The following is a 10,963-nucleotide window of genomic DNA, read 5'->3' on the forward strand; positions in this document are numbered from 1 at the left end:
GGTAGAGAGGATCTCCGGTGTAAAATCACACGGGCGTACTTGCGTGTGCATCTTCTCTCTCCTCCAACACGTACAGGTCCGTTTCCTTCCCGTTTCCCCCTCTCTCCATCCACCACATAAGATAATCCACCTCCCTGCAGTTCACAATTCGAACCCTAGAGAGAGAGAGAGAGAGAGAGAGAGATCCACTGGAACCGTAAATCTCCCACCGTATCTCATGGAGATCGCCGCGTCACTCGATCCCGTCGTGAACCCTTCCACTTCTTCGCCGGGAATTAATCCGCCGACCAATCAAAACGACGACGATGAAGAGGGAGATGTTTGTCGTATCTGCCGTAATCCAGGAGACACGGAGAACCCTCTCCAGTACCCTTGCGCCTGCAGCGGCAGCATCAAGTTCGTTCACCAAGACTGCCTCCTCCAGTGGCTCAATCACAGCAGCGCCCGCCAATGCGAGGTCCCTCTTTTTATACCTCTCGGTTTATGAGAAATACATGATGATTGTCGTGACCTAATAAGTCACGTAATGTGCGTGAGTGAGCCGGAGCACAGCATGAAAAAAGCGTCTTTTTATAAACATCCGGCACTTGTAAAATTTTTGAGATCGAGGATTGAGAGTGAGAGCGCAGAGCGAGGATTGAGAGCGGGAGTGGAAGGTCAATTGGCGAGTTTATGTCACTTGGGCCCTCTGGTCGAATCGATGACCTAAGTCACGTAACGTGCATGCTTAAAAGCGTCTTGTAAAAACATCCGTAAAATTCGCGAGATCTTGGACTGAGAGTGGAAGGTCAATTGGCGAGTTGTTTGTGTGTCAATTAGGCCCTCTGGTCATTGTTACTTTGTTTGAGAGAAATCTTGAACTAGGTGGTATCGTTTTTGCTTAAGCTGTTGAGGTTTCGAGTTCTTCGAACAAAAATAATATTGGTATCCAGAACATTAGGCATGTTGTGGTAATTATTGGTCAGTTGGCTTGTTGACTTGTTCACGATAAGATCGTAGTTAAGGTTTGTGAATGAAATCAATTGGCGTGTTTGTGTGTCAATAGGTTCCTCTGGTCGAAATGATTGTTGATTTTTTTTTCTTTGTTACAAGAGATATATGATAATTTTCATCAACTAGGTTGAATCGTTTTTGCATAGGCTATTGAGGTTATGAGTTCTTCGAATAAAAATATTTGGTATCCTGAACTTTAGGCATTTTTTTGGTAAGTATTGGTGAATTGGCTTTCATCAAAAGGACTTTGATAAAATCGTAGTTTAGGTTTGTGAATGCAATCAATTGGCTAGATTGTGTATCAATTGGGCCGTCTGGTCGAATGCATTATTGAATTATTGCTTTGTTTGTGAGAAATATATGATAATTGTCATGACCTAGGTTCAATTGGCTAGATTGTGTATCAATTGGGCCGTTTGGTCGAATGCATTCTTGAATTATTGCTTTGTTTGTGAGAAATATCTGATAATTGTCATGACCTAGGTTGAATCGGGTTTAGGGTTTTCCTTTTCTGTTTTGTGGTTTTTGCATAGGTTATTGTGCTTATGAATTATTCAAAACAAATATGGTATCCAGAAATTTGAGCATTTCATTGTATTTATTGTTAAATTGGCTCTGTTTAAACAAATTTACAGTGCAATCGTAGTGTTGGTTCACATGATATAAATTATGGAAGGGATAACTTATAGGAAACTAGAGACTGAAAGAAAGGAGAACCAACACCGGCCCACCCCCCCGCTTCATTCACTTAGTTTTTTGTGTTTGTTCTGGAAGGTAGCAACACTGGGGGTCCGACCTAGTAACTTGGTTTTGCAGTCCTTTTGACTCCTTTCAAGTGAAGGCTGGTTCCCATTATGTATATTCTGACGAGAGAGTTGGACATTTTCAACACCAAGTAAAACTTGTGGACCTTTGACAAAATGAAGGAGGCCATGGATTACAAATGAGTTTGATTTGGTGGAAACAAACTCATACTTTAAGAACCCACTATGTTCAGGTGGCAGTATGAGGAGTTAATTTTGGAGTGTCTTGCTAGGCGCTACCTGAAATGAAGCGGCTGGGATAGAGAATAATCTTCTTAAGTTGGCTGGCTCTGGGGTACATTTTTGGGGAGTGGGTGATTATTTTTATCTGATGTAACATATTGGAATTGTGATGACCATGAAAACTGCCTTTCCCGATGGTGAATGTTTTTGGTGGGTCAGGAAGACAATGTTACTTGGGTGATGTGATGTGGTATGCCCAACCATTTAAAAACAGGCACACAGCATAAGTCTGCCACAGCAGTCCACGTTACAAAACTCTGTTACACGAAAATGTTTTAAGGCAGTAAACTTCTTTAACTGACATTAAATTTTTTAAGCCTATTGTTAAGAAATCTAAATTAGAGTTGCGCCTTCAGAACTTGGAACAATTGAATTGAAAAGCATGACCTTTCAAATTAAACCACAGAACCGTAATGAACGGCTGATGGAGATTAAGGGATATTGAACGGAGATTCATTCGGCAGATGGAAGTGTTTTTTAATGGAATTTCTTCGTGATATAGCAGAGCCATTGTTGAATTTTTTTTGGCAGAAGTGCATTCATACAAAGCTCTGCTCTTTAATGAATCAGTGCGCACTGATTTGTGAAGGAGGGGGAGAGAGAGAAGGGACTGGCCAGATTACGGGACCATCATTGGATTAAATAATTGAAATCCTTGAGGAAGTGTATCTGTATTTGAGGGAGGTACAACGGTCATTTTGGGGGAGGGAAGCGGTGTGTTTGGGTGGATTGTTAGGTAAATTAAATAGAGTTTTTTTTTTTTTTTGGAGGGGGGGCGGTGTGTTTTGGGGGGTTGAGAATGATGGCCACGAATTGGGGATGGTGGGACCAGGTGTATTTTGAACCTTTGGTTTAATGACAAGAGAAGTGAGAGAGGAGAAAGAGTGACGGTTTAACGAAGTTATTGATTGTCAGTTAACAGAGTTCACCACCTGGGAGATTGTGCATGTCATTAAATTGACGTGGCTGTTTTAATGCGATGTATCTGTTTTTAAATGGCTGGGCACACCATGTCAGTTGACTGACAGGGTCTTCTTGGCCTACGGAAGAATTTCTCCTGCCGCTGGAAAAAGAGTTTTCCCAGGACTGGTATTTAGGCTTTGGAGGCTGTACTTCTCCTTTTGGATCTTTTCAAATTGTAAAGTGGACTGCAATCCTCTTCTTCCTTCTTCAAAGGAACACTTAAATGTGGATTGCTCTAAGATTCCAATGATTGAAATGCTATGAAGTCAACACTTTGGTTTGTATGTTTACTTAAATGCAATTCTATACTCTCTGCCACGCTTCTTTTTCTCTTTTTTTTTGCTAAGCCATGCTTCTTTTTCTCTTATCAGTACTTAAATGGTTATTGTTGTACTGCTGGTTTTCCTTAATTAGTTCACTTGTTATAAAATGACAGGTCTGCAAGCATGCATTTTCGTTCTCACCTGTTTATGCTAAGGATGCTCCAGCGAGGCTTCCTTTTCAGGAGATTTTGGTGGGGATGGCCATGAAAGCGTGCCATGTTGTGCAATTTTTGTTGCGCCTTATTTTTGTACTTACAGTTTGGCTCCTTGTCATTCCCTTCATTACATATTGGATCTGGCGATTGTCATTTGTGAAGAGTTTTGGTGAAGCTCAAAGTCTTTTCTTGAGTCATATATCTTCTACAGCCTTTCTGACTGATTGTCTGCATGGGTTCCTACTTTCTGCAAGCATTGTGTTTATTTTTCTTGGAGCCACGTCGTTGAGGGATTATTTCAGGCATTTACGAGAAATTGGAGGGCAGGATGCTGACAGAGAAGATGGAGATAGAAATGGTGCTCGTGCTGCAAGAAGACCTCCTGGACATGCTAATAGGAATTTAGCGGGTGAAGCAAATGGGGAAGATGGTGGTGGGGCACAAGGAGTTGCTGGAGCTGGTCAAATAATCAGAAGGAATGCAGAAAATGTTGCTGCTAGGTTGGAGATGCAGGCAGCTCGTCTTGAGGCTCAAGTCGAACAAATGTTTGATGATTTGGATGATGCTGATGGTGCAGAGGATGTACCCTTCGAGGAGCTAGTTGGGATGCAGGGGCCTGTTTTCCATTTGCTGGAAAACGCACTCACTGTAAGTACAATTTTATGCTTTGCATCTCGGGTAACTTTGTTTCCTTTAGACTTGGATATCTCCAATTAATTGAGATGAGCTAGCAACTGGGGCCTTCCACCTTCAGGTTAAATTTGGGGCAAGTGAAGAGACTTGTTTAATATCAACTCTTTGCCCTATCCTTTGTAGGCTGGTTGTATTTTTGAATGTCCTCAAGTCTCTTTTAACTTCTCATGCATGTTAACATATATGCGGGATTATCCATCAGTGGGAGTTATGAGCTAGGAATATTCACTTCGGTTGATATGGTCAGCCCATGAAATATGGTAGAGACTAGCAAAGTTTTACTCAATCGCCACCCTTCACTCCCAGTTTCTTATACATGGACATGGGTCATTTTATACACTGGCAGTCTTACAACACAAGCAAGACAAATATCAATATCTAAGCATGTTCGGCAACTAGCAGTCATAGTTTGGAGTTCAATATTCGCCATCTTATTAAGTGGATAAACAAGGTTCAGAAAGTAGTTATAGTTATTAAATTTTGATATCATCACTTCTCTCTTTATATTTTCTCCAAATCATAAGACATCTTGTAGAGTTGTAAATGCATGTCTGAGTTTTTTTGTGTCTAGTTTTCTTATTTAGAGGGATACTTCAGGCCAATATTTGTTCATTTGTAGTCTTGGTAGATGTTAAGTTTTAAACACCATTTCATATGAAAGCTTAGGCTCTTAGAGAGAGAACACTCTCTCAAAGCGCCTCCTCATCTTTTCAAGCTTTCCCTCCTAAGCAGGTCAAACACGTACCAATATTATGCAATAGCAGATAAGCGTTGAGGCTCAATCACCTGGTCTGTTGCCTTCTTGGGTACCATCTTTATCCTTGATTGCCACCTCATATGAAGCCTTGTGTTGTTATAATCATAGGATCTTAATGTTTATACTCTCACCAGTGGAATTTGTTCTTCTATGTTTATGATGTCAAATTCTATGGTTGAAGGTATCCTTGGGGATGGGACATAACAGAGGGAGGTTTTGGGTGAATTGGGGTACAAGGGGTAATTTACTCCCTCGATTGGTGTGCTGTATTGATGGAAAGTGTTGTGTGTTTTGTTGCGTGTACACTTACAAGACCTTTGGATTGTGAGAAATGGAGAGAAAAGAAAGGGTTGTGGTTTCTCTCCAAATCTCACCAATGTGATGAGATTTGGTGAGAAAAGAAATGGATCAATAAAGGTTAATCCATTTTTCTTTGTTTTCCATCCTTTTTCCCTATTTCTCATCTCAATAAAGCTTTTCCTTTTTTTTCTTTTCTCACCCTTGCTCCGGGTCCTTGTGGGCTGTCTCCCAAGTGCGCCTTGGGGAGGTTTACAGCTGTTGTCTAGTGGGTTTTACTGAACTGAAGTTCAATGTGTCGGGCAGTTATTCACATTGGTTTACCTGGTGGATTTGCATGGCAGTTTGACTTGATTTTAACTGTCATCCTACCTCACATGTCCTCCTTTTTTGGGCTTGGGGCTGGCAATGTTTATACAAACCTAGAAGAGTTACAAAGTTTCTTTTAATATATTCTTACTTGATTTCTTTTTTGTTTTGATTTCATCATGCCCTCGTGGATATAATCATCATTGCAGTGGCTTTCAATTACTGGAATGCTGCATGGGCTTGCATGCATGGGGAATATATTTTGTTCCTGTTTTTCATTTTAGGTTGTTTCAAATTCACAGGCTTGCCTTTCAAAATAAAAAATAAAAAAATTTACAGGCTTGAGTCAAGAATGGTGTTTACCTGGGGTACTATTTTTCTACAGGTTCTTGTCAGCAACGTGGTATTCCTTGGGTTTGTCATCTATGTGCCCTTTTGGTTGGGACGAATTATACTTCATTATCTGTCATGGGTGTTGTCCTCTGCTACTAGTCCAGTGCTGTCAACGGTATTGCCGCTTATGGAGTCCGCCCTTTCCTTCGCCAATATAACATTGAAGAATGCACTTGCTGCTGTTGCTAATTTGACCCCCGATAACCAAGAAAATAGTTTTCTTGGCCCAGTTGCTGAAATGTTGAATGCAAATTCTACAAGACCACAAGAATCATCGAATAATCTTAGCACATTACTCTCAGCTGATATTATGAGTGGTGCATCTGCTGGAACATCACGGCTTTCTGATGTTGCTACTCTTGCTGTTGGATACATGTTTGTAATCTCTTTGGTCTTTCTCTATCTCGGTATTGTTGCACTGATTCGGTACACTAGGGGTGAGCCCTTGACAATGGGTAGGTTCTATGGTATAGCTTCATTAGCAGAGACAATACCCACCCTATTCAGGCAGTTTGTGGCAGCAATGAGACATTTAATGACCATGATTAAGGTTGCTTTCCTTCTGGTCATTGAACTGGGTGTTTTTCCTCTGATGTGCGGATGGTGGCTGGATATTTGTACCATAAGAATGTTCGGGAAGTCGATTGCTCAAAGAGTTGATTTCTTTTCAGTCTCTCCATTAGCAAGCTCGTTGGTCCATTGGGGTGTAGGAATCGTGTATATGCTACAAATAAGTATCTTTGTCAGCCTTCTTCGAGGGGTATAGATTTTGCAACCTATGTTTTGTTTTCTTATTTCATTTTATTACAATCAACCCTTATGTGCAATTGCTGCATGTTCTAGTAGGTTTTGCGCAAAGGCGTTCTTTACTTTCTTCGAGATCAGACCGATCCAAATTACAACCCCTTCCGTGATCTGATTGATGATCCTGTGCACAAACATGCTCGTAGGGTTTTGCTGTCTGTTGCTGTTTATGGTAGTTTGATAGTGATGCTGGTATTTTTACCCGTTAAAATTGCTGTACGAATGGCACCATCAATTTTCCCGCTGGATGTCTCGTAAGATTGCTCTCCAACTATTTTTATGTTTTGTTTTCCTGTTTGATGTATTGCCACTGTATAGATGAATATTCACACCTGTCATTGCAGTGTATCTGACCCATTCACTGAAATCCCTGCTGATATGCTTCTCTTTCAAATCTGCATTCCATATGCGATTAAGCATTTTAAGTTGCGTGTAACAATCAAGTCCATTCTCCGCTACTGGTTTACCGTAGTTGGATGGGTGCTGGGTATAACAGATTTCTTACTGCCTAGACCTGAGGACAATGGTGGTCTTGAAAACGGAAATGGGGAGCCAGCAAGGCCGGATAGACCAGGAGGACATGCTGCTGATGATTTGAACAGAGGCAGGCTAGTATTAGCAAACACTGATCTTGAAGAAGAGTATGATGGTGATGAACCAGCTGACTCAGAGTAAGTTCTATGACGAAATAGGACATCTTTAGTTTACACTGTGCCTGTGAATTGCATCATTGCAGGAAAACTGTTAGTAATAATTCTCTTCCTTCAACTTTGTGTTTATCATGAATTTTGTCCAAATGTACTTTTGTAGCCCCTCAATCTGTGACCATTGGTTGCCACTTGCTTTTATGTCTCAACTTTTTAGCGTATTATCCTTTTTGTCAGTGCCATACCTGCCACATAAGCTTTGGGAAAACACATGTTTGGTGGTTGAGGGGCTTACAATTACTAATAAGTAATAACCCAAGGCTTGCCACATGAACTCCTAAATTGACACTAGTACTAGTGCTGTTTTCGGATTCGTATTGATTTTTTGTCTCATTACTAGTAAAAGAGTCTTCACCATACTCGTCTTTCATCAAAATGGCACGTTCTACAATACTTCTCTCCAGAACCTTTATATTTTTCAGATGGTGAATAATTATGGGTTATGTTTCGAACTAGTATTCTTCTGAATGCTTCTGACATTTTTTTTTTGTTGCGGTCTTATGTTTTTTGATTTTGTCTTGTAGAAGGTACGTATTTGTGCTTCGGATTGTGCTGTTGTTGGTGATGGCTTGGATGACTCTACTTATAGTTAACTCTGCCTTAGTAGTTGTACCAGTTTCTATTGGACGTACACTTTTCAACCGCATCCCTCTTCTCCCAGTAACTCATGGGGTCAAGTGCAATGGTAATAAGATTGACTCAGATTGGTTCAGCCTTGAGTTCCTTGCTTCCGTGAGGAAAATATTAACTGTTGCTGCTATTTTGTGTAGATTTATATTCTTTTGCCATTGGAGTCTATATTATTTGGACTGCCTTAGCTGGGGCTAGGTATTCCATTGAGCACGTTAAAACAAGGAGGGCTAAAGTTCTGCTAAAACAAATTTGGAAATGGTGTGTCATTATTTTGAAGAGTTCCGCATTGCTGTCAATATGGGTAAGAAAATGCCATCCTGTTTTTGTTTGCGGTAATTCTGTTTACTATCTTCTCAACTCTACGATCACATTTTTGTTCCAGGTTTTTGTCATCCCGGTGTTAATTGGACTGCTCTTTGAACTTTTGGTAATTGTGCCAATGCGGGTGCCTGTGGATGAAAGCCCAGTTTTCCTTTTGTATCAGGACTGGGCTTTGGGACTCATTTTTCTTAAGATCTGGACTAGAATGGTAAGTGTTTAACTTCCGACTTCTGTGAAGGAACTTATATTTTGAAATTTGTGGCAGAATGATTATGAAATAATGTGGTAAGACATTACTTGCAAGTGTAACTATTCCCCAATTAGATATGTCAATACTCAATAGGATTGACGAAATGCGCTAGGAATTTTGCTCCTGTCACCATCGTGCTGTCTATTTTTCCCCAATTTTGTTCAACGTGGCCTATTTTTCCTTTCAATTCTCTGGGTTCTTAGGAATCTCTTGTTTTACTATTATACATGTACCTGAGATTAGGCATTGGTTATTCAGTTTAAATTTCCTACTCTTTCTATTTGGGGTGTCTGAACTCTTGAAATTCATCTCCAGAATTCCAGGCGTGTTCAGACGCCACCTCTGGGCCTGGTCTCTGCTAGATATGGCCAGCTTTGGGATCATTTCCTTTATTTCCGTGGAAAATAGTTGTGATTTCGAGTTTAATCCTTCTATGTTATGACTAGGTTGCAATCTATTTTGCAAAAGACAGGATGTTTTGTTCCAAGTGTCTAAGCACTACTGAGCATTTATTTTCTATTGATCAGGTCATGCTGGAGCAAATGGTGCCTCTGGTGGATGAGGGTTGGCGTGTAAAGTTCGAAAGGGTGAGAGAAGATGGTTTCTCCAGGCTGCAGGGCTTTTGGGTACTGCGTGAGATAGTTCTGCCAATTACTATGAAGCTGCTTACTGCACTGTGTGTTCCCTATGTTTTGGCCCGAGGGGTGTTTCCCGTATTTGGGTACCCATTGTTGGTTAACTCGGCGGTGTATCGATTTGCCTGGCTGGGATGCCTTGGTTTCAGCATTTTGTGCTTTTGCGCCAAGAGGTTCCATGTCTGGTTCACCAACCTCCATAACTCTATTCGCGATGATCGCTATTTGATCGGTCGTAGGCTTCATAACTTTGGAGAGGATTCGGGGAGAAGGCAAAGTGAAACGGGTTCTTTGGAAGCACGAAATTCCGATACCCAGGGGACTGGGTTAATTAGGCAGGACCGCGATGGATTAGATGGAGGGTTGAGACTTAGGCATCTTGACCGGCAAAATGCCTGATTAAGAGATAGGGCTCATTTTATACACCTTTTTAAGAGGGGTTATTTGCTGTCTCTATTTTACTTATTTGTTTAGGTTGTAAATATGATTTGGGAAGGTTTTAATCGCCAGAAGTTAGATACAAAATTTTATTTGTATGTTCACACAAAGGCTCCGTTTTTTTAGACTTAACTTAAACTTAATTTAAATCTGAAAATTTTGTCCATATTTGAATTTTGAGTCTTGATAAACAAATCAAACGAGCCAAGCACGTGATTGATCAAGCTTTGTTTGAAAACTTCACGAGCTTCGAACTTGTTTTTTTTTATAGCTTAGGTTGCTTATGAGACAAGCTAAGCTCAAACGAGCTATAATTAAGCCAAATACAAGTCAATTTCGAGTAGCTTGAATTTTTTTTGTGTTATAAGCTGAATGAGCTGAGTTGTAGTAAGTTTTTCAAACTTGATTTGTCAATGAAATAAATTGATCTAGAAGAAGTTTTTAACAAACGAACACGAGCACGGATTCGAATTCAGAATAGTTTGGTTCGATTAGTAGCCCCATTGACAAGGCCTTGTTCTACTTTCTAATTTATTTCTATCTTTTTCTCAGCAAAAAAGAGGTGGACAATTTACTATTGGTTAAACAGTGGCGTTCCCTATTCCGTACATTATTGGGTCACTTGGTGTCGTGAAAGATTTAAACAGAACTCCTTTATACCAACCACCTATTTTTTCGTCTCATTGAAAAAAGAATACTAGTATCGAATAATATCAATGAAATTGGGTCCACCACCAAATGAGTCATAAACCATTTTCACATGGCAGACACGGGTTGGTCATTTCAGATGAGGGTTATTGTCTTGAATGATAAATTATTTGGTGCTCTTGGATACACTTATCATTTCGGATGAGGGTTATTGTCTTGAATGATAAATTCTCTCTCTCAACTCATTACACTCAGTAACGAGTCGAAATTGACACTCCAAAGTTCGGTTCGGCTCGAAAAAAAGTATGTTCAACTCATTTATGGAGGCTCGTTTAACAAATGAATCAGGCTCTGGCTCATTTAGGCTCGAGCACAATTTTTTGACACGTTTATTAATTCAGCCTAACTAAAACGCAACGCTTGTTTGCAGCCCTCTGGCTCGTGTAGACTTGAGCTCAATTTTTTGAAACCTAACTGTAACACAATAAAATTCGGCTCGTTTGCAACCTTAGCGCCTACCACTTTGACTGCCTGGTTAGGCTCATCAATTTGTACTCCGATATCTCAATTTTCTCGGGTCCCACGTGATCCACTAGTA

General features: G+C 40.4%; 1 protein-coding gene across 1 annotated transcript; it reads left to right on the forward strand.

Annotated features, from left to right (window-relative positions):
• On the forward strand, positions 1-9,874 carry LOC131327290 (probable E3 ubiquitin ligase SUD1). The gene is made up of 9 exons (XM_058360381.1): positions 1-457; positions 3,439-4,128; positions 5,922-6,689; positions 6,776-6,987; positions 7,078-7,404; positions 7,965-8,125; positions 8,211-8,374; positions 8,456-8,602; positions 9,172-9,874. Exons 1-9 carry the CDS (start codon positions 218-220, stop codon positions 9,676-9,678), a joined length of 3,216 nt encoding a protein of 1,071 aa, XP_058216364.1. The 5' UTR covers positions 1-217; the 3' UTR covers positions 9,679-9,874.
• Positions 9,875-10,963: the final 1,089 nt, after the last annotated feature.

The sequence above is a fragment of the Rhododendron vialii genome, chromosome 5a, assembly GCF_030253575.1.
Source record: "Rhododendron vialii isolate Sample 1 chromosome 5a, ASM3025357v1".
Taxonomy (NCBI): Eukaryota; Viridiplantae; Streptophyta; class Magnoliopsida; order Ericales; family Ericaceae; genus Rhododendron; species Rhododendron vialii.

What these genes read in the sequence shown, in the direction of transcription:
- LOC131327290 (XM_058360381.1), top strand. Translation starts at nt 218, where the DNA reads ATGGAGATCGCCGCGTCACTCGATCCCGTCGTGAACCCTTCCACTTCT. An exon ending in ATTTTCCCGCTGGATGTCTC is followed by an intron (nt 6,988 to 7,077) that starts GTAAGATTGCTC and finishes CTGTCATTGCAG; the next exon opens with TGTATCTGACCCATTCACTG. An exon ending in TCATGGGGTCAAGTGCAATG is followed by an intron (nt 8,126 to 8,210) that starts GTAATAAGATTG and finishes TATTTTGTGTAG; the next exon opens with ATTTATATTCTTTTGCCATT.